At 42.4% G+C, this 23,968-nt stretch overlaps 1 protein-coding gene across 47 annotated transcripts in view; it reads right to left on the bottom strand.

Annotated features, from left to right (window-relative positions):
- Positions 1–23,968, bottom strand: part of LOC141148329 (interferon-induced very large GTPase 1-like) — a 420,233-nt gene that overhangs the window by 208,608 nt on the left and 187,657 nt on the right. For 27 of the 47 annotated variants that reach the window (XM_073635660.1, XM_073635670.1, XM_073635662.1 and 24 more), the window contains 2 exons: positions 17,199–17,246; positions 16,804–16,848 (listed from right to left, as the gene is read on the bottom strand). The exons of 7 other annotated variants lie outside the window; for them this stretch is intronic. In XM_073635660.1, coding sequence (XP_073491761.1) covers positions 16,804–16,848; positions 17,199–17,246 — 93 coding nt within the window. The remainder of the gene's footprint in view (positions 1–16,803; positions 16,849–17,198; positions 17,247–23,968) is intronic. 13 more of the 47 variants (XM_073635667.1, XM_073635679.1, XM_073635689.1 and 10 more) reach the window with 2 other exon arrangements.

Raw genomic sequence — 23,968 nt, 5'->3', positions numbered from 1 at the left:
AAATTTTTTTGGTTGTTTTTGTGGGCCTGATTAACTAAAGCTAAATGCACTTGCCACTACTACAAGTGCACTAGGAGACAGACATAACTAAAGGCAAACAAGAATAAAAACAAGATATTTTTTAAAATTATTATTTTTTTAATTTTTGTAAGAAAATTACAGCTGTTGCTGAATAGCAATGGCCCCCCAACCATTAAAATAAGTGACATAACGGTCACGCACTTGACGTGCGGTTCGGGGGGCCATGCCAATACGGCCAATTTCTAGGCCTGTCAAAGTGGTATCCTGTTCCAGTCCTGCCTCAGGCCCAACAGAGGATATATATGTTGCTGAATGTCTCCTTAAAAAGTTATGCAAGATGCAGCAAGCAAGGATGATGTAGTTTAGTTTATAGTCCGCCAAATGAATTGAAGAAAGGAATAAACGGAACCGGCTGGCCAGAATCCCAAAAGCATTCTCCACAACTCTTCTTGCTCTGGCCAGCCGGTAATTAAATACCCTCCTCTCAGGGGTGAGTGTCCTTTGGGGGAACGGCCTCATCAAGTGCTCACCGAGAGCAAACGCTTCATCAGCAATAAAAACAGAGGGGAGTCCATCCACATTCTCGTCATCAGGTGGCAATTCCAGGCCACCGGTCTGGAGACGATGGCACAGCTCGGTCTGTTCAAAGACTCCTCCATCAGACATCTGGCCGTTCTTCCCCACATCCACAAACAGAAAGTCCAAATGTGCCGAGACCACCGCCATCAAAACTACACTATGGAACCCCTTGTAGTTATAGAAATAAGACCCCGAATTCGGTGGGGGCACAATCCGGACATGCTTCCCGTCAATCGCACTGACACAGTTGGGAAAGTCCCAATGGTCAGCGAACTGGGAGGCCACAGTCTGCCATTCCTGTGTACTTGAAGGAAACTGTGGAGTGCAAAAAAGAAAAAAAAAATAAGATAAGGACTTTAAAAACAAAATTGGATATCAGATTACACCAAAACATTAGTGAACAACAGCAGTCAAACATTATTAAGATGTGTGTTTGTAATTGAAATGTTCAAAAACATAAGGCACACTTATAAGATTAATCACCCCCTCTGATGGCCCATTGATACATTTGAATGTGGGGGGAGGGGTTCTAATTAGGTTAACAAACACACCTGACTGGTTCAAACATTTGTGGGGTGGGGAAGGGGTTCTAATTAGGTTAACAAACACACCTGACTGGTTCAAACATTTGTGGGGTGGGGGAGGGGTTCTAATTAGGTTAACAAACACACCTGACTGGTTCAAACATTTGTGGGGTGGGGGAGGGGTTCTAATTAGGTTAACAAACACACCTGACTGGTTCTAACATTTGTGGGGTGAGGGAGGGGTTCTAATTAGGTTAACAAACACACCTGACTGGTTCAAACATTTGTGGGGTGGGGAAGGGTCAAACAAGACAATGGAGCAGACAATATACATTGTTCAAGGGACTATAGGCTAGAGATATAAAAGGACCCAGGATTGCATGGTGGGGAGGTTAATTAAGGAAAATATGCATGTAGGTCAATAAATGATTAATGTCCAAAAACAGTCATGCATGAAGATAAAGGGGACATTCACATATTGAAAGCATGGCAATTAGGTAAGGAGGACAGTTATACAATACATCAAAAAATATTTAATACATATCATGTCATGTTAAAGGATAAAACTTACCTTCATATAGTCCTTCTGCAGGACCTGAATAATAGCAGAACAGGTCTCTGGGATTATGATCCCCAGAGCCTGGGGGGAGATGCCTGACGAGAACTTCAAGTCCTGAAGACTACTCCCTGTTGCGAAGTAACGTAACGTGGCAACTAGCCTCTGCTCTGCACTGATGGCTTGTCTCATGCAGGTATCCTGCCTGCTGATATAGGGGGTCAGCATAGCCAGCAGACGCTCAAAGACGGGGTCCGTCATCCGGAGATAATTCCTGAAATCCTCAGAATTATTCTCACGGATCTCACGGAGCAAAGGCATGTGCGAGAATTGGTCACGCTGGCGCAACCAATTCTTCATCCATGAACTCCTCCCCACCCTGTTCATGGACTGGACTCGGGTCAAAGTATTAACCCCAACACCAAGTACATGTACATGTGATATCATAGAGATCACATGATCCCTGGGCCACTCAAAATGGCCCAGTACAGTGAGCCGTGGTGCATTCCTGGGTCTGTAAAGGTACTGTGGGCGGTCGGCAAGAGGATAATATCGGATTATATTTTAACCATGCAAGATAGTGGTGTGGTTTACTATACCACAAAAAGAAACAAATGTGTTACATATTAAACAGTTCCAAAATTCCACCTCTAGAGATGTTATAATAAAAATATTTGCTTCCAAAAGATGTCTAGACACATGTTTGCTTGCCAAAAATGAAAATAAAAATCAAAGTAATGAAGAAATATTTATTTCCCATTGTTGCTGGCTAATAAATAACACCTACTGTATACTACAGCGCTTGTCTGCATTTGTCTAGGTTGAAAATATTGTTAAAAGTTAGTATAATATGTCGTATTCAGAAATGAAGCGAGAAATTACAAATGTTCAGCAGTGTACGAAATGTTTTAAAATCAACCAAAATGTTTGAGTTAAGTTTAATTTCTGTTGAGAATAAATAGTCAGTACCAGCCAATTGTTGATTTATAATCTTAAAAGAACATTCAACTTAGACAGAGGGTGGAAGCTCAGTGCTGGCTGTTCCCTCCCACACAGGAATGATCATAAATTGGGCTTCAGACTGGGGTGGAGCAACAGTCGGCTTTACATAAAAAAGAGGAGCTTTTACACTGCAATCGGGACGCCTATCAGTGCTTTAAACACTCGGTCCCCTGGGAAATAAATCAAAGTTTTAAAAATGATGTAAGAGTTCATTTATAATAATCTATGACAAAGAAATACAATACATCTTAAATGGTGACCCCTTCACACAGACAGTACGCAAATATGCGGCCTCACTGGACTGGGCATATATGCATGTCTGTCTTTGTGCTGGGAGCGCACTGCACAGCACGCTCCCAGCACAGAGACTGGGGTCTGAATGGGAGCCTAACGATTGGGACCCAGAACTCCCGCTTCTGGGTCACTTATATGCTGTGATAACCTCTGACTGTCTTTATAGCTGTTTAAAAGCATTGCTTGATTACTTCTGCCTTACTTCCTGGTCAGATTTTAGGTCATGACACAGGAGGAACTAGCTGACTAGCTGATCTCATTAGCACACACCCTGCATTATCTACCTTCAGCTGGTCATCTCCTTCCTGTGTCATGAACTAAAGTCTGACCAGGAAGTAAGGCAGAAGTAATCGAGCAGTGTTTTTAAACAGCTATGAAGAGAGTTAGGCAAGTGTGTGTAGAATAAACGAAAAGCTGTTTTATTTTTGCAAAATAAGTACATTAATGCTTTATTGGTACTAGGGGAGCTGGAATTTAGAAAAAGAAAAAGGTGAACAAAGGTGAACTTATCCTTTAAGGAGTGGGTTGGTTTTCACAAACACCATCTTCTTTTAGAGTAGGTTGTAAAACAGGGAGAATCCTCTAGTTTTTGTAGAAGTGGAGGAAAAGAATGTCCAAGTTGATAAATCAGTGGAAATATAGGAAGAGGGTGCTTACACAAATATTTTGCTATATGAATATTAGCTTTGGGAGGGGCAGGAGGCGGAGCCTAGCAGAGCAGACATGCATTGTTAGAGCTCCACACCGCTGAGGAGAGAAGAGAAGGACAAAGCGGAGCCTGCAGGCTCAAAAGGTATCCATTTGAACCTTTTTGCCCCAAGGAACAAACTGTGAAAGTTTGGGCAGGAAATATGATACTGGGAGGAAACCGTGGCAGAAATAAAAATCACCTCACAAAGAGCTCACAGGCACTCACTGCAGCTGAAGCAGATCCAGTCACCTCACAAGATACAGCATCAGGGCGCTCTCACAGACAGAAAATGTCACAGCAAGACTCTCCATTTGAGTCAGATACAGAACAAATCCTCTCACAAACTTCTCCACAAGCCTCCTCAGTATCCCCAGTAATATTATTACAATTTGAAAAGATGCTTCATAAGGCTTTAAAACAAACCTCAGACCAAATAACAAAAAGCCTAACCAAAGAAATAAGAGAGCTGGGAAACCGCACCGCAGCCTTAGAAATAAAAATGGATGAAATTGAAATTACAACCCAAGAAAATATAACAGAATTGGAACAATTAAAAAAAGAGAATTTAATACTTCAAACTAAGCTCGAAGATTACGAAAATAGAGCCAGACGTTCAAACTTGCGCATAAGGGGAATACCTGAAACTGTGACAGACCTGCAATCTACTATTACTGCTCTATTACAAGAACTAAAGCCAGATATCCCTATTGAACGTTTAGAACTGGACAGAGTACACAGAGCCCTCACAGCCAAAAAGAAAGATGGACCCCCACGTGATATAATCACAAAATTTCATTATTACAGAGCGAAAGAACAAATACTAATTGCTGCAAGAGAAAAAAAGGAACTTAATTTTCAAGGACACAATTATCAAATTTTTGCTGACCTATCCCAACTTACTATTACTAAAAGACGATCCATAAAACCCCAACTAATGGAACTGCAACGCCACAACATTATGTATCAATGGGGTTTCCCCTTTTCAGTCAGATTTAACTAACAAGGTACAATTTACAGAAGCAGATCAGCAGATGAACTACAACAAACCCTTTTAAAATTAAATCTGACAGAACCCACAAGCGGCAACACTCCCACACGCAGAAGAATGGCATCATCTTCACCTTCAGGCAGCACCCAGAAAATTTCAGAACAAAATGGGAATTATCATTCTCACAAAAGAGACCGTTATGCCACATCATCCATGGACCAAGAAGATTCAATGGACTGACATCCTAATTCCTGATATCTCTTCATTTATTATACTAAGAGATGGTTCTCTATAAAAAAACCTATATTTATAACGGAATGTAACTGCATTCTGATAGTCACACACTGTATGGGATCATGTTACATTCCAGTTATATTTCTTATTACTTCTGATTCATATAGCCTTAGAATATATAAGTGAAATAAGGAAATTCTTGTTCAGTTATATATTATCAGGTAATAACAATAGATTTATTACTTTTTAGGACAAATATGTTCAATAATCCAGAAGTAATGGAAGCTTTTTCTTTCTTTTCTTAAAACAAATATATTATTACCTAACTAGTTCCTAGAATTATGTTTTTGTTTATTCTAATCTGAAGCAATACAACCTCAATTTTATGAGTTAACATATCTAAACAGTTGCATATGAATAAAATATGTAATTGTTTACTCTAAAAGGGTTAAAATCCCAAAATAATTCAAACTATCTTCATCAATACCAAAGTTATTAACAGTACCTTTCTAACTGAATTATTTAGCCTAGGGCAAGACTAACCATATACAACTACCCTGGAATAAATAATTTCAACAAAAACTATATTCTGCACTCCAATTAATGAAACATCATTTTGATGTCTTTTGACATAGCACTTCTCTCCTGTAAGCGGAAGATCCGTGTACCCCCATTAGCCCTCCTCATTCTCCCAACCATATTATGTGGGAGTGTGACGAAGGCACTTATTCCCCTGAGAGAGATATTTATTCTCTTTCACGAGTAAATTGTGATTACTTGCAAAAAATAATTTATACAATGTATCATCTAATCTCATATGTTTTTTCTTTACTCTTTACTCCAGAATTCACTGGTTTCTTTTCTATCTATTCATCTCTTCAGTCCACACAGGTTGATCTGCGCAGTCAGCTCTGCATAACAAAAAGTAAGTCAAAACTATTTGATCTATTGCCATGGCACCACTGAATATACTTTCCCTGAATGTTCAGGGAATAAATGTCCCTCAAAAAAGGACCAAAGCCTTCCATACTTTCCATAACAAGAAGGCTCACATAGTATGCCTCCAAGAAACACACTTCACCAAAGATTCTACTCCAAAATATATTTCTCCTTTTTATCAACAAATTTACACGACTTCTGCCTGTACCAAGCAAAGGGGAACTCTAATTGCATTTCACCGATAAACACCATTCACCTTATCATCAGAAATTAAAGACCCAGAAGGTAGATACCTGATACTCATGGGTTATATAATGGATACAGCAATCACGGTGATTTCCTACTACGCTCCTAACAAACAACCTACACCATTCCTCTCACATATATTACAAGTGATTAATACACACAAAATAGGAACAGTGATAATGTGTGGGGATTCGAACCAGGTCCTCCTCCCATTTCTAGATAAATCACCTTTTACACCATCCAAAATAACCTCTAGATTACCTTTTTCTCAACTTCTTTCCAAATACAATCTGGTAGATTCATGGAGAGAAAGTAACCCAATGAAAAAGAAATTCACTTATTTCTCGCACCCTCATCAAACCTTCACCAGAATAGATCATATTTTTCTAACAATAGGAATGATACCAGAAATTATTGCATCAGATATAATTCCGATTCCGTGGTCTGACCATAATGCAGTATACACTACTATAGCCTCAGCCATACCAAAAGCGCATGACCCAACGTGGTACTTACCGGACATAATGCTCAAACACCCACTACATCAGATGGCCATTGAACAAGCTTTAAAGGAATACATATCAATTAATAACACAACAGACATCTCCCCAATAACACTGTGGGAAGCTCATAAGCCTGTCTTGCGTGGTACAATACAAAGACAAATGGCACTATTTAAACGGGAATGCAAAAATCTAGCAAAAAAACTAGAACTCAATTTTAATGCAGCCTACATATCATTTCAAGATAATCCATCTCAGAGTACAAAATCTCATCTGGAAAAATCTAGATTGGAATATGATCTATTTCTCACTGAGTCAGTTGATAAATCCCTCAAACGCTCCAAACACAATTTCTACATGAATACAAACAAACCAGGTACATATTTGGCTCGGGCATTAAATTCAACTAACAAATCTTTCAAACCAATACGTTTGAAATTATTAAAAAATGTTTACACTTGTAATCCAGTTAAAATAGTCCATAAATTTCACTCACATCTCGCAACTTTATACAAGACAAACAATGAATTTAATCCTACAGAAGCTGAATCCTTCTTCTCAAAAATAACCTTACCTGAGTTATCTCAGAATCAAAAAAGCAGTTTGGATGAGCCTATAACTATAGATGAAGTTGCTAACGCCATAAAAGACCTAAAACTTAACAAAAGACCAGGCCCAGACGGCTACTCGGCTTTATACTATAAAACATTCTCAGAAATACTCTCTCCCATTCTCACTGAAACTTTTAACAAACTTCTAGATGGACATTCTTTTCGGCAAGAAACACTAATGGCAATTGTTTGTATGATCCCAAAACCCCTTTCTGATGATACTTCCTGTGTGAATTATCGGCCTATCTCTCTGTTAAACCTCGATATTAAATTATTAGCAAAAATAATAGCAAAACGCCTCAATAGCATTATAGGAAAATTAATACATAGAGATCAAGTAGGCTTCATGCCAAATAGACAGGCAGGTGATAATATACGCAGGGCAGTGTTATTGGCACATATTGCTAAAAAACGGAAAATCCCTTTATGTTTTCTATCTCTCGATATTAAGAGGGCATTTGACACAGTATCCTGGCAATATATGCAATATTCATTACAAAAATGGGGTTTTGGACCCCACTTTTTAACATGGATCAAAGCATTATATAATAAACCCAAAGCCTATATAAAATATGCTGGATACAAATCTGAAGCCTTTAATATCGAAAGAGGTACCCGACAGGGTTGCCCATTATCTCCCTTATTATTTGCCCTTATACTCGAACCCATGGCCCAATACATCAGAACAAACCAAACTATAACTGGCATTGAAGTAGGAGGTATTACACACAAATGATGTATATTTGCAGACGATATATTACTTTTTCTATCATCACCACAGGTCTCTGGTCCTAACTTAATACCAGCTCTTGATGGATTTGCAGCCCTATCCGGCCTTATGATTAATCCTAAGAAATGCCTAGTGCTTAATATTTCACTCACAAACATGGAATTGATCCCGGCTAGGGCTGCACTCCCATTCACATGGGCAGAAAAATCAATCCCATATCTTGGAATTCATTTAACAGCATCTCATTCTGACTTATTCTCAACCAATTATCCTCCTGTATTAAGACAGATCACAAATCTAATAAAACAATGGTCGCAACTTCCTTTATCCTGGATAGGGAAGATTAATGCCATCAAAATGACTATTCTACCCAAATTGCTTTACAGTACCTGACCGCGAGATTGTGTTTCCAGCGCGATAGCGTCGCGCTGGTTCTCGGCGACAGGGTACTGTGAATGTCGCGCTGGCTCGCTCATCGGGAAAGGAAAACTTTGTCTTCCTCCCGCGATGAGTGACAGGCAGCGCTGACAGCTGTCTGGTATGAATCCTGAGGCGGGAACACCGCGCCAAATTTTAAATGAAAAAACCGGCGTGGGTTCCCCCCTCGGAGGCATACCAGGCCCTTGGGTCTGGCATGGATTGTAAGGGGAACCCCCTATGCCGAAAAATCGGCGTGGGGGTCCCCCCCAAATCCATACCAGACCCTTATCCGAGCACGCAGCCCGGCCGGCCAGGAAAGGGGGTGGGGACGAGCGAGCGCCCCCCCCCCTCCTGAGCCGTACCAGGCCGCATGCCCTCAACATGGGGGGGTGGGTGCCTTGGGGGAGGGGGGCGCCCTGCGGCCCCCCCACCCCAAAGCACCTTGTCCCCATGTTGATGAGGACAAGGGCCTCTTCCCGACAACCCTGGCCGTTGGTTGTCGGGGTCTGCGGGCGGGGGGCTTATCGGAATCCGGGAGCCCCCCTTAATAAGGGGGCCCCCAGATGCCGGCCCCCCACCCTGTGTGAATGAGTTTGGGGTACATGGTACCCCTACCCATTCACCTAGGGGAAAGTGTCAATAGAAAAAAAACACACTACACAGGTTTTAAGAGTCATTTATTAGTCAGCTCCGGGGGTCTTCTTCCGACTTCGGGGGGTCTCCTTCCGACTTCTCCCGGTGTTCGGCCTCTTCTCCCGGGCCCCGCCGCTATCTTCTTCCAGCTCTATTGCTAGCGAGGGGCCCGGTCTGCTGCCGCCGTCTCGTCGCCGCTGTCTCTCCGCCGCTGTCTCTCCGCTTCTTCTCTTCTTTTCTTCTTCCCCGATGTTGACACGACGCTCTCTCCGGCTCGAATGCTGTGTGCGAGCTGCGGAGCCATTTATATAGGCGGTAACCCCACCCCCTTACGACGTCATGGTCCCAGCATGCGCAGGGACTCTGGGGCCACGCCCCCTTATGACGCCAGAGTCCCTGCGCATGCTGGGACCATGACGTCGTAAGGGGGTGGGGTTACCGCCTATATAAATGGCTCCGCAGCTCGCACACAGCATTCGAGCCGGAGAGAGCGTCGTGTCAACATCGGGGAAGAAGAAAAGAAGAGAAGAAGCGGAGAGACAGCGGCGGAGAGACAGCGGCGACGAGACGGCGGCAGCAGACCGGGCCCCTCGCTAGCAATAGAGCTGGAAGAAGATAGCGGCGGGGCCCGGGAGAAGAGGCCGAACACCGGGAGAAGTCGGAAGGAGACCCCCCGAAGTCGGAAGAAGACCCCCGGAGCTGACTAATAAATGACTCTTAAAACCTGTGTAGTGTGTTTTTTTTCTATTGACACTTTCCCCTAGGTGAATGGGTAGGGGTACCATGTACCCCAAACTCATTCACACAGGGTGGGGGGCCGGCATCTGGGGGCCCCCTTATTAAGGGGGGCTCCCGGATTCCGATAAGCCCCCCGCCCGCAGACCCCGACAACCAACGGCCAGGGTTGTCGGGAAGAGGCCCTTGTCCTCATCAACATGGGGACAAGGTGCTTTGGGGTGGGGGGGCCGCAGGGCGCCCCCCTCCCCCAAGGCACCCACCCCCCCATGTTGAGGGCATGCGGCCTGGTACGGCTCAGGAGGGGGGGGGGCGCTCGCTCGTCCCCACCCCCTTTCCTGGCCGGCCGGGCTGCGTGCTCGGATAAGGGTCTGGTATGGATTTGGGGGGGACCCCCACGCCGATTTTTCGGCATAGGGGGTTCCCCTTACAATCCATGCCAGACCCAAGGGCCTGGTATGCCTCCGAGGGGGGAACCCACGCCGGTTTTTTCATTTAAAATTTGGCGCGGTGTTCCCGCCTCAGGATTCATACCAGACAGCTGTCAGCGCTGCCTGTCACTCATCGCGGGAGGAAGACAAAGTTTTCCTTTCCCGATGAGTGAGCCATCTCGGCGCTGGCTCCTGCGACGGGGCTCGTAGGTGTCAAATCTCGCCGAGAAGTGCGGCGAGATTGACACAATATCGCGGTCACCTACTGTATCTATTCAGAGTCCTCCCTATTCCAATTCCTTCCTATTTTTTGAGAATAGTACAAAAAAGAGCAACTTCATTTATATGGGGCTCTTCTAAACCACGTATACCTATACACACACTACATCTTCCCAAAAATAAAGGAGGCCTGGGATACCCTAATTTTACTAACTACTACAGAGCAGCACATTTGGCCAGTCTGTCCAAATACCATGCAAAACAGGAAATCCCATTATGGGTATTTATAGAGGCTTCAGAAAATGACCCTCTATTAATATCAAATTTATTATGGCTTGATCCTAAAGACCGCTTTAAAATTCATAATCCCATAACTAAACACTTCTTATCTCTCTGGGATAAACTAAAAACCAAATATCAGTTACAATCTCCACACAATCCTCTCCTTTCTTTTATCAGAAATCCGGCCTTTTATCCGGCATGGATCTACCCAAATTCTTTTAAAGCTTGGACAACATCAGGCATTCAGACACTAAATGACTTCATAGCATCTAAATCATTCCTTTCATTCCCATCGCTTAGAGAAAAATATGATCTACCAAACTCTGAGATATTTAGATATCTCCAAATCAAAAATTTCTATACACCATTCCTAAAGGGGGATACACCATTATCCCAATTATCCATTTTTGAATCAATCTGTACAAAAGATCCATTTGCTAAAGGTACAATTTCATCACTTTATAATCAATTATATGGAGTAGCAAATCTTAATAGACCCTCTTACGTTCAGAGGTGGGAGGAGGACCTGGGACGAACTTTAGAAGACACGGACTGGTCTAATATATGGCTCACATCTAAGTCATCTTCACCCAACATCTTAGCACTGGAGACAAATTATAAAGTCCTAACTCGCTGGTACCTTGTACCAGCTAGAGTGGCAAAATATTCACCTAATACCTCAACTCTTTGTTTTCGAGGATGCCCAGAAATAGGCACATATTTACACATATGGTGGACGTGCCCAGTAATCCAAACCTTCTGGAAGGAAGTCTTCGTGATTGCATCTAAAATATTTAAAAAAATAATACAACCAGATCCATATTTAACTTTACTTAATCTAAAACCGGAATGGTTAACACTCTCTCAATTCAAACTTATGATCCAACTAATAACGGCTGCAAAACAAACAGTGGCCAAGGCATGGAGATCTCCTACATTGGTACTAGCAGAAACAATTCACAGAATGAATAATACAATGTCCCATGCTAAGATGGTAGCCATCGATCAAAATCAAATTCCAAATTTTAAAAACTTTGGCATCCTTGGATAAAACAACAGTTCCTGTCAAATTTCAATGACTCTGTCCTGTTGCCATGGTAACAGATTAAATGACTTACAGAGACACCCATTCTAAGCCTTCAAAGAGAACTAAAAAGAATAATAAACTGACGAGCGGGACAACCTTGTGGACCATACCTCTACCTTTCAACCCTTTTTCTTCTTTCTCTTTCCTTTTCTCCACCTTACGATTAAAGCTCATTATCAGAATTTATTTGACCTATATACACTCTACTTGTAAACAATATGTATAGTAGGTATAAATCATTTAAATACCTACAAAAGTAACTAAGGAAATGATATATATCTTTAATTTAGGTTTACGTGAACCCAATGTTTAATATTTGAAATTTCATGATATTTACCTATATAAACCCTACTGTAAAACAATGAGCTTACTTTATAGATCCTTGTAAACTTACTTTATGTATCTTTATGTATCTTTATAACATTGTATACTCAATAAACTTCTTTTGACAAGGAATATTAGCTTTGGAAAAACCATATTTCATTCTCAGAACAGACATTTCTTTTACCAATGTGCCATTGAAAAGATCATCTACCCACCTCACTCCAAGGTCTACCACGTTCCAAAGTTTAAAATAAGGGGGGATAAGTTCTAATGTTTCTATAGGGATAAATACATTGAGCAAGGAGGTACGTGTGTTTAAAGGTAGTAGATTCAAGTCTATTGGTTTTCAGACATCTGCTATAAGCAGTAAGAGTAGATTGGAAGTCCCCACTAGATACTGCTTGACTTCTACCCATAAAATCTCAGATTGAGGATTAAACCAGTATTTTAATTGCGCTAAATGGGTGGCAGGGTAATACTCCTGGAGATCCACCAGGTCCACACCTCTGACTTTCCTATAGCGGATGAGATGCATATGAGAACATCTCGCTCTTTTGCATTGCCAGATGTACCATTTGAGGAACGCTGACATGGAACGTATAATTCTGGGCTTGTGGAGGATTGGTAATGTATGAAAGACATAGACTATTTTAGGAAGGATCATCATTTTAAAAGGGGACAAGCATTGGGGCTCCGTATGGATTTTCTCAATAAGGGGTTTAAAATTAGCTTCCTATAGTTTTGCTGTGGAGGATGTTAAAACTATGCTGTGGAGGATGTTAAAACTATGCCCAGATCCGGAGTGCTGTGTTCGGCCCAGGAGTAAGGCAGTTGATTCGTTCAAATTGTGGTGAAAATATTTGTGTACTCCTAGGTCCAAAATCAGAGATTACTTACCTTATTATAGGATAGGGTACTAAAATTTGTTAGAACCCGATGAGCGGCAAGGAACCCAGAGATAAGACGGTTAGAATGGATGGCCTCTCCCAATGGCTGTATCATTAAAGGATAAGTTTACCTTTGGGAACATGTTACATGTTCCCAGTGCTGCAGCCGCCATCTGCTGCTCCTCCCTCCCTGTGGCAGCAGTATAGGGAGAAGTTCCTTGTACTAGCTGCCACTATTTGAGATCTGCATGGTATCAGTGATCTGCTGCTTTCCATGCTCCTGCAACATAAAATAATAAATGCACATTTTTTTACCTGCAAAAAAATGTGCATTTATAATTTTTTTTAATAAAAAGTGAACTTATCCTTTAAGCGAAAAATCAATGGAAAAAGCAAATAGCCCTGTCTTGTACCATTTGAGATCCCAAATGTCTTGGATAGAAGGCTGGAGGTGTAAACCTGTGCAGATGGTTCCAGATAGAGTGCTAGGATTGGCAGAAAGAATTGATCCCTTAAAACCAAATTTCTCCAGAACCATTCACATGTGTCGCCAGTGGACTCTATCAAATGTCTTCTATGCATTTAAAGAGAGAAGCAGAGAAGGCGTTTGAGTTGTCTCCACATGGTGCAGGATATTGATGATACGTCTGGTAGCATCTGCTGTTTGTCTGTTTTTTGTGAATCATAATTGATCTGGTTTTACTAAAGTATGGATAACCTCAATCAAATGGTTTGCCAGCAACTTAGCATAAATATTCACATCCAAATTTAACAGGGATATAGGTCAGAAGTTTACCGGTACTTTAGGCTCTTTACCCGTTTTAGGAAGTGTGACCACAAATGCTTTCAGCATCTCTTTGGGGAACAACTTATCAGACACTGTATCTTGGAACAAAGTTACCAAATGTGGTGAAAGAGTTTGTTCAAAAATTTGTAGTATTTATTAGTGAACTCGTCTGGTCCAGATGATTTACCTGAGGAAAGAGAATCTATAACCTTTTTAATTTTGAGGGCTGTAAATGGAGAATTAAGCATCTCCAATTGTGTGGTTGATAGAGTTAGGAGGTGTAGTCGTGCCAAAAAAGGACTGGATGGAAGTTTCAGAGGGTTGAGGTGTAGAGGCATCTTCTTTCAGGTTATATAGGAATAATAATCCACAAAGGCATCCGCTATGGCTTGAGGATTTAAAAGTTTGCGTTTGTTTAAAAGGATGGAAAAGATGTGGAATTTGAGCTTTATCTCTTTGCATTGTAATCCTATGAGCTAAAAATTTTGCTGTAGGTTGCCTTGTTTTGATGAGCGTAAAAGCTCAATCTAAGAGATTTAAGAAGTCTATCATGTTTAATCACTTGACATCTGCACTATGGCCGAATGATGGTCACAGCGCGGACCTGAATTTCCGGGAGGCCGTCATATGATGGGCTCCCCTGTACATGCGCCCAGGAGGGTGCGCGCTGAGCAGGGCGCACGCCAAGCGCGCTGTGATCCCCGAGTCACTGAGACTCGGGTGATCACCGATCCTAGTAAGGGGCGGTCCCGGCCCTTACTATGTGATCAGCTGTCAGCCAATGACAGCTGATCACATGATGTAAGCAAAAGATCGGTAATCATTTTTTTTTTCTACTCACACTGATAACTTGAGTAGAAAAAAAAGCCAATCACCAGCTCAGCTGCAAGGGACATCGGTCCCAAAGTGGAAGAGGCACATCTGCCTCATCTGTGTCACCTGCCATTGCCACCTAACAGTGCCCACAAGTGCCACCTATCAAGGCCCACAAATGCCACCTATCAATGTCCACAAGTGCCACCTATCAATGTCCACAAGTGCCACCTATTAATGCCCACCAGTAGTGCCAATCAGTGCCACCCAGCAGTGCTGCCTATCAGTGTAACTGATCAGTGCCCATTATTGCCACCCATCAGTGCCCATCACTGCCACCCATCAGTGCCCATCACTGCCACCTATCAGTGTCCATCAGTGCCGCCTCATCAGCGTACATCAAAGAAGGAGAAAAATTACCTGTTTTAAATTTTTTATAACAAAATATAATTTTTTTTTTTTCAATTCAGTCTTTTTACATTTTTTTTAACAAAAAATAAAAACCGCAGAGGTGATCAAATACCACCAAAAGAAAGCTCTATTTGTGGGAAAAAAATGATACAAATTTCATTTGGGTACAGTGTTGTATGACCGCGCAATTGTCATTCAAAGTGCGTCAGTGCTAAAAGCGGAAAATTGGTCTGGATAGGAGGGGGGTTTAAGTGTCCAGTAAGCAAGTGGTTAAATTATTTTATTTAATATTTTAAATAGATTTTGACTTTTTAAATTATTTTCTCACTATTTATTTATATACTTTCGTAAGAGTAGTTCAGTGTCACCATGGTAACAGGGCATTAGTGTGGGGGGGGGATATAAAGGGATTTTTTTAGACTCTGATTGCCGTTATAATGACAGCCATTGTAACAGCAATGTTTTGAATTGTTATGAATGGGTTATATTCATGACAGATGTCATTACTAATGATCTGTGATTGGCTACAGCTAATCACATTGTACAGGGTGCTGGGCTTATTCCAGGTACCACGTGATAGCTGTGGGCCAATCACAATTACATTCATTCATAACAGCTATTTTGACATTGTCTACATGTGATCGCATAGCGTTCACATGATCCCTGGGCCACTCGAAATTGCCCGGTACAGGGAGCCGCGGTGCCCTACTGGGTCTGTACAGGCAAAATGTATGCCTGTATGTGCCACCCGCCCACAGTAAATGTACTGTGGGCGGTCGGCAAGAGGATAATATTGGATTATATTTTAACCATGCAAGATAGTGGTGTGGGTTATTATATCACAAAAAGAAACACATTTATTACATATTAAACAGTTCCAAAATTCCACCTCTAGAGATGTTATAATAAAAATATTTGCTTCCAAAAGATGTCTAGGCATATGTTTGCTTGCCAAAAATGAAAATAAAAATCAAAGTAATGAATAAATATTTATTTCCCATTGTTGCTGGCTAATAAATAACACCTACTGTATACTACAGCGCTTGTCTGCATTTGTCTAGGTTGAAAATATCGTTAACAATTAGTATAATATGTCGTTTTCAGAAGTGAAGCGAGAAATTACAAATGTTCAGCAGTGTGTGAGATGTTTTAAAATCAACCAAAATGTTTGATTTAAGTTTAATTTCTGTTGTGAATAAATAGTCAGTGCCTGCAGGGTAGAGCCAATTGTTGATTAATAATCAAAAAAGAACATTCAACTTAGAGAGAGGGTGGAAGCTCAGTGCTGGCTGTTCCCTCCCACACAGGAATGGTCATAAATTGGGCTTCAGACTGGGGTGGAGCTACAGTCGACTTTACATAAAAAACAGGTGCTTTTACACTGCAATCAGGACACCTTCTAGAGCTGTAAACACTCGGTCCCCTGGGAAATAAATCAAAGTTTTAAAAATGATGTGAGAGTTCATTTATGGCGATACGTTTACATCTGTCTGGGCAGATCGGATCGGATGACAGCATGTCCGTTTTCATCTGATCCCTTCATAGAAATAAGCAGCGCTCTGACAGGCCCCTCCCCGCTCAATGAGCAGAGACGGACCTGTCATCCACTGGCTCAGTGGAGATCAACGGAGAGATCTCCTGCTGAGCTGGCCGACTCTGCTGAGCGGTTCCGCCTCGTGTGAATGAGGCCTTAGACCAAAATTAACTCGCAGCAAAGGAATTAGGTCAAAAAATCATGAATCTATGATACAATCCAATAAAGTAATAAATAATCGTTTAAAACATCTCTTATTCTACTATTTGTGCTCACTTATCATTACATTCCTCAGCCATATAGTATATAGTCATATACTGACCTAGATCCGGCGTTTGTGTTGTCTCTTCTTTCCTGAATTCTTTTCCTGGAAAAAATATTGTTAAATATTAGCACACATGTAACTTTCAGAAAATGAACTACATTTACAAGTAGCAATCTACAAATAAAGCTAATACAAATGTAGTAAATCTCAAATGTTCATATACTGTAAAATGTAGTTCCTAAAATGAAAATGAGAAAATGTAAAAAAAACATTGTGAGAAATCTTCTTGAAATATTAAACTTCTATTAAACTTCTTTAGAAAATAAATTAGGCCAGACAATAGTGAACCTATAATACAATCAATTACAATTGTAAATAATCATTCAAAACATCTCCTATTCTGCTATTTGTGTTCATAAATTGTTACATTCCTCAGCCAGTCATATACTGACCTAGATCCGGTAGGGTTTGTGTTGTCTCTTCCTTCCTGAATTCTTTTTCTGGTGGGAAATATTGTTCCATATTAGCACACGTGTAACTTTTAGAAAATGAACTACATATAAAAGAAATAATCTATAACAAAGAAATATAATACATCTTAAATGTTGACCCCTTCACACAGACAGTACGCAAATATGCGGCCTCACTAAACTGGGCATATATGCATATCTGTCTTTGTGCTGGGAGCGCGCTGCACAGCACGCTCCCAGAACAGAGACTGGGGTCTGAATGGGAGCCTAACAACTGCTTCCGGGTCACCTGTATGCTGTGATAACCTCTGACTGTCTTCACAGCTGTTTGAAAGCATTGCTTGATTGCTTCTGCCTTACTTCCTGGTCAGACTTTAGGTCATGACACATGAAGAAGTTGACTAGCTGATCTCATTAGCACACACCCTGTATCATCTACCTTCAGCTGGTCATCTCCTTCCTGTGTCATGACCTAAAGTCTGAACAGGAAGTAAGGCAGAAGTAATCGAGCAGCGTTTTTAAGCAGCTATGAAGAGAGTTAGGTAAGTGTGTGCAGAATAAAAGGAAAGCTGTTTTATTTTTGCAAAATAAGTACAATAATGCTTTATTGGTATTAGGGGAGCTGGAATTTAGAAAAAAAAGGTGAACGTATCCTTTAAGGAGTGGGTTGGTTTTCACAAACACCATCTTCTGTTGGAGTAGGTTGTAAAACAGAGATTCCTCTAGTTTTTGTAGAAGTGGAGGAAAAGAATGTCCAAGTTGATAAATCCGTGGAAACCATAGGAAGAGGGTGCTTACACAAATATTTTGCTATATGAATATTAGCTTTGGGAAACCCATTTTGTTCTCAGAACAGACATTTCTTTTACCAATGTGCCATTGAAAAGGTCATCTACCCACCTCACTCCAAGGTCTACCCAGTTCCCAAGTTGCAAATAAGGGAGGAGAAGTTCTAATGTGTCTATAGGGATTCTTATATTGAGCCTTTGGGTGGCTAGTGACGTATTCCAAATTAGTTTTCTTCAAACCAAACAGGGAGGTACGTGTGTTTAAAGGTAGTAGATTCACGTCTATTGGTTTTCAGACATCCACTATGAGCAGTAAGAGTAGATTGGAAGTCCCCACTAGATACTGCTTGACTTCTACCCATAAAACCTCAGATTGAGGATTAAACCAGTATTTTAATTGCGCTAAATGGGTGGCAGGGTAATACTCCTGGAGATCCACCACACCCGCCCACACCTCTGACTTTCCTGTAGCGGATGAGATGTATATGAGAACATCTCGCTCTTTTGCATTGCCAGATGTATTTTTTGAGTAACGCTAACAGGGAATGTATAATTCTGGGCTTGTGGAGCATTGGTAATATATGAAAGACATAGACTATTTTAGGAAGGATTATCATTTTAACCACTTAAGGACCGCCTCACGCCGATGTACGTCGGCAAGGCGGCACGGGCAGGCAAAATCACGTACATGTACGTGATTTGCCTCCCGCGGGTGGGGGGTCCGATCGGACCCCCCCGCCGCCCGAGGCGGTCCCGTTTTGTCCCCCGGCGATCGGAGACGAGGGGGAGGCCATCCGATCGTGGCCCCCCCCTCGCGATCGCCGCCGGCCAATAGGAACACTCCTTTGCTGCTGTATGCTAAACAGCAGCAAAGGAAGTGATGTCATCTCCCCTCGGGTCGGTAGTTTCCGTTCCGGCCCGAGGAGAGACGACATGTGAGTGAGTGCACCAACACTACACACACAGTAGAACATGCCAGGCACACTAAACACCCCGATCCCCCCCCCGATCGCCCCCCGATCCCCCCCCGATCACCCCCCCCCTGTCACAAACTGACACCAGCCGTTTTTTTTTTTTTTTTTTTTCTGATTACTGCTGTGTCAGTTTGTGACAGTTACTGTGTTAGCACAGTTACTGTTACCCCCCTGTAGGTCTAGGGTACCCCCCTAACCCCCCCTAATAAAGTTTTAACCCCTTGATGACCCCCTGTCACCAGTGTCGCTAAGCGATCATTTTTCTGATCGCTGTATTAGTGTCGCTGGTGACGCTAGTTAGTGAGGTAAATATTTAGGTTCGCCGTCAGCGTTTTATAGCGTCAGGGACCCCCATATACTATCTAATAAATGTTTTAACCCCTTGATTGCCCCCTAGTTAACCCTTTCACCACTGATCACCGTATAACCGTTACAGTTGACGCTGGTTAGTTTGTTTATTTTTTATAGTGTCAGGGCACCCGCCGTTTATTACCGAATAAAGGTTTAGCCCCCCGATCGCCCGGCGGTGATATGCGTCGCCCCAGGCAGCGTCAGATTAGCGCCAGTACCGCTAACACCCACGCACGCAGCATACACCTCCCTTAGTGGTATAGTATCTGAACGGATCAATATCTGATCCGATCAAATCTATACTAGCGTCCCCAGCAGTTTAGGGTTCCCAAAAACGCAGTGTTAGCGGGATCAGCCCAGATACCTGCTAGCACCTGCGTTTTGCGCCTCCGCCCAGCCCACCCAAGTGCAGTATCGATCGATCACTGACACAAAACACTAAACGCATAACTGCAGCGTTCGCAGCGTCAGGCCTGATCCCTGCGATTGCTAACAGTTTTTTTGGTAGCATTTTGGTGAACTGGCAAGCACCAGCCCCAGGCAGCGTCAGGTTAGCGCCAGTAGCGCTAACACCCACGCACGCACCGTACACCTCCCTTAGTGGTATAGTATCTGAACGGATCAATATCTGATCCGATCAGATCTATACTAGCGTCACCAGCAGTTTAGGGTTCCCAAAAACGCAGTGTTAGCTGGATCAGCCCAGATACCTGCTAGCACCTGCGTTTTGCCCCTCCGCCTGGCCCAGCCCAGCCCATCTAAGTGCAGTATCGATCGATCACTGTCACTTACAGAACACTAAACGCATAACTGCAGCGTTCGCAGAGTCAGGCCTGATCCCTGTGATCGCTAACAGTTTTTTTGGTAGCGTTTTGGTGAACTGGCAAGCACCAGCCCCAGGCAGCGTCAGGTTAGCGCCAGTACCGCTAACACCCACGCACGCACCGTACACCTCCCTTAGTGGTATAGTATCTGAACGGATCAATATCTGATCTGATCAGATCTATACTAGTGTCACCAGCAGTTTAGGGTTCCCAAAAACGCAGTGTTAGCAGGATCAGCCCAGATACCTGCTAGCACCTGCGTTTTGCCCCTCCGCCCGGCCCGGCCCAGCCCACCCAAGTGCAGTATCGATCGATCACTGTCACTTACAAAAGACTAAACGCATAACTGCAGCGTTCGCAGAGTCAGGCCTGATCCCTGCGATCGCTAACAGTTTTTTTGGTAGCGTTTTGGGGAACTGGCAAGCACCAGCGGCGTAGTACACCCCGGTCGTAGTCAAACCAGCACTGCAGTAACACGTGGTGACGTGGCGAGTCCCATAAGTGCAGTTCAAGCTGGTGAGGTGGCAAGCACAAGTAGTGTCCCGCTGCCACCAAGAAGACAAACACAGGCCCGTCGTGCCCATAGTGCCCTTCCTGCTGCATTCGCCAATCCTAATTGGGAACCCACCGCTTCTGCAGCACCCGTACTTCCCCCATTCACATCCCCAACCAAATGCAGTCGGCTGCATGAGAGGCATTTATATGTCCTCCCGAGTACCCCTACCCAGCGAACCCCCCCAAAAAGATGTCGTGTCTGCAGCAAGCGCGGATATAGGCGTGACACCCGCTATTATTGTCCCTCCTGTCCTGACAATCCTGGTCTTTGCATTGGTGAATGTTTTGAACGCTACTATACACTAGTTGAGTAATAGCGTAGGGTACAGCATTGCACAGACTAGGCGCACTTTCACAGGGTCTCCCAAGATGCCATCGCATTTTGAGAGACCCGAACCTGGAACTGGTTACCGTTATAAAAGTTAGTTACAAAAAAAGTGTAAAGAAAAAAAAATATATGAAATAAAAAAAAATAGTTGTCGTTTTATTGTTCTCTCTCTCTCTATTCTCTCTCTCTATTGTTCTGCTCTTTTTTTACTGTATTCTATTCTGCAATGTTTTATTGTTATTGTTATTGTTATTGTTATTATGTTTTATCATGTTTGTTTTTCAGGTATGTAATTATTTATATTTTACTGTTTACTGTTTATTGTTAACCATTGTTAACCATTTTTTTGTCTTCAGGTACGCCATTCACGACTTTGAGTGGTTATACCAGAATGATGCCTGCAGGTTTAGGTATCATCTTGGTATCATTCTTTTCAGCCAGCGGTCGGCTTTCATGTAAAAGCAATCCTAGCGGCTAATTAGCCTCTAGACTGCTTTTACAAGCCGTGGGAGGGAATGCCCCCCCCCCCCACCGTCTTTCGTGTTTTTCGCTGGCTCTCCTGTCTCAACAGGGAACCTGAGAATGCAGCCAGTGATTCAGCCAGCTGACCATAGAGCTGATCAGAGACCAGAGTGGCTCCAAACATCTCTATGGCCTAAGAAACCGGAAGCTACGAGCATTTCATGACTTAGATTTCGCCGGATGTAAATAGCGCCATTGGGAAATTGGGGAAGCATTTTATCACACCGATCTTGGTGTGGTCAGATGCTTTGAGGGCAGAGGAGAGATCTAGGGTCTAATAGACCCCAATTTTTTCAAAAAAGAGTACCTGTCACTACCTATTGCTATCATAGGGGATATTTACATTCCCCGAGATAACAATAAAAATGATTAAAAAAAAAAAATATGAAAGGAACAGTTTAAAAGTAAGATTAAAAAAGCAAAAAAATAATAAAGAAAAAAAAAAAAAAAAAAACACCCCTGTCGCCCCCTGCTCTCGCGCTAAGGCAAGCGCAAGCGGCGGTCTGTCGTCAAACGTAAACAGCAATTGCACCATGCATGTGAGGTATCACCGCGAAGGCCAGATCGAGTGCAGTAATTTTTCCAGTAGACCTCCTCTGTAAATCTAAAGTGATAACCTGTAAAGGCTTTTAAAGGCTTTTAAACATGTATTTATTTTGTTGCCACTGCACGTTTGTGCGCAATTTTAAAGCATGTCATGTTTGGTATCCATGTACTCGGCCTAAGATCATCTTTTTTATTTCATCAAACATTTGGGCAATATAGTGTGTTTTAGTGCATTAAAATTTAAAAAAGTGTGTTTTTTCCCCAAAAAATGCGTTTGAAAAATCGCTGCGCAATTACTGTGTGAAAAAAAAAAATGAAACACCCACCATTTTAATCTGTAGGGCATTTGCTTTAAAAAAATATATAATGTTTGGGGGTTCAAAGTAATTTTTTTGCAAAAAAAAATAACTTTTTCATGTAAACAATAAGTGTCAGAAAGGGCTTTGTCTTCAAGTGGTTAGAAGAGTGGGTGATGTGTGACATAAGCTTCTAAATGTTGTGCATAAAATGCCAGGACAGTTCAAAACCCCCCCAAATGACCCCATTTTGGAAAGTAGACACCCCAAGCTATTTGCTGAGAGGCATGTCGAGTCCATGGAATATTTTATATTGCGACACAAGTTGCGGGAAAGAGACAAATTTTTTTTTTTTTTTTTTGCACAAAGTTGTCACTAAATGATATATTGCTCAAACATGCCATGGAAATATGTGAAATTACACCCCAAAATACATTCTGCTGCTTCTCCTGAGTACGGGGATACCACATGTGTGAGACTTTTTGGGAGCCTAGCCGCGTACGGGACCCCGAAAACCAATCACCGCCTTCAGGCTTTCTAAGGGCGTGAATTTTTGATTTCACTCTTCACTGCCTATCACAGTTTCGGAGGCCATGGAATGCCCAGGTGGCACAAAACCCCCCCAAATGACCCCATTTTGGAAAGTAGACACCCCAAGCTATTTGCTGAGAGGTATAGTGAGTATTTTGCAGACCTCACTTTTTGTCACAAAGTTTTGAAAATTGAAAAAAGAAAAAAAAAAAATGTTTTTTCTTGTCTTTCTTCATTTTCAAAAACAAATGAGAGCTGCAAAATACTCACCATGCCTCTTAGCAAATAGCTTGGGGTGTCTACTTTCCAAAATGGGGTCATTTGGGGGGGGTTTGTGCCACCTGGGCATTCCATGGCCTCCGAAACTGTGATAGGCAGTAAAAAGTGAAATCAAAAATTTTCACCCTTAGAAATCCTGAAGGCAGTGATTGGTTTTCGGGGTCCCGTACGCGGCTAGGCTCCCAAAAAGTCCCACACATGTGGTATCCCCATACTCAGGAGAAGCAGCTAAATGTATTTTGGGGTGCAATTCCACATAGGCCCATGGCCTGTGTGAGCAATATATCATTTAGTGACAACTTTATGAAAAAAAAAAAAGTGTCACTTTCCCGCAACTTGTGTCAAAATATAAAATATTCCATGGACTCAATATGCCTCTCAGCAAATAGCTTGGGGTGTCTACTTTCCAAAATGGGGTCATTTTGGGGGGTTTTGTGCCACCTGGGCATTCCATGGCCTCCGAAACTGTGATAGGCAGTAAAGAGTGAAATCAAAAATTTACACCCTTAGAAATCCTGAAGGCGGTGATTGGTTTTCGGGGCCCCGTACGCGGCTAGGCTCCCAAAAAGTCCCACACATGTGGTATCCCCATACTCAGGAGAAGCAGCTGAATGTATTTTGGGGTGCAATTCCACATAGGCCCATGGCCTGTGTGAGCAATATATCATTTAGTGACAACTTTTTGTAAATATTTTTTTTTTTTTTGTCATTTTTCAATCACTTGGGACAAAAAAAAAAAATATTCAATGGGTTCAACA

The sequence above is a fragment of the Aquarana catesbeiana genome, linkage group LG06 (genome assembly GCF_042186555.1).
Source record: "Aquarana catesbeiana isolate 2022-GZ linkage group LG06, ASM4218655v1, whole genome shotgun sequence".
In the NCBI taxonomy this organism is placed as follows: Eukaryota; Metazoa; Chordata; class Amphibia; order Anura; family Ranidae; genus Aquarana; species Aquarana catesbeiana.
Note: the sequence above shows the minus strand (reverse complement) of the source record. Positions and strands in the feature narration are given on the sequence as shown.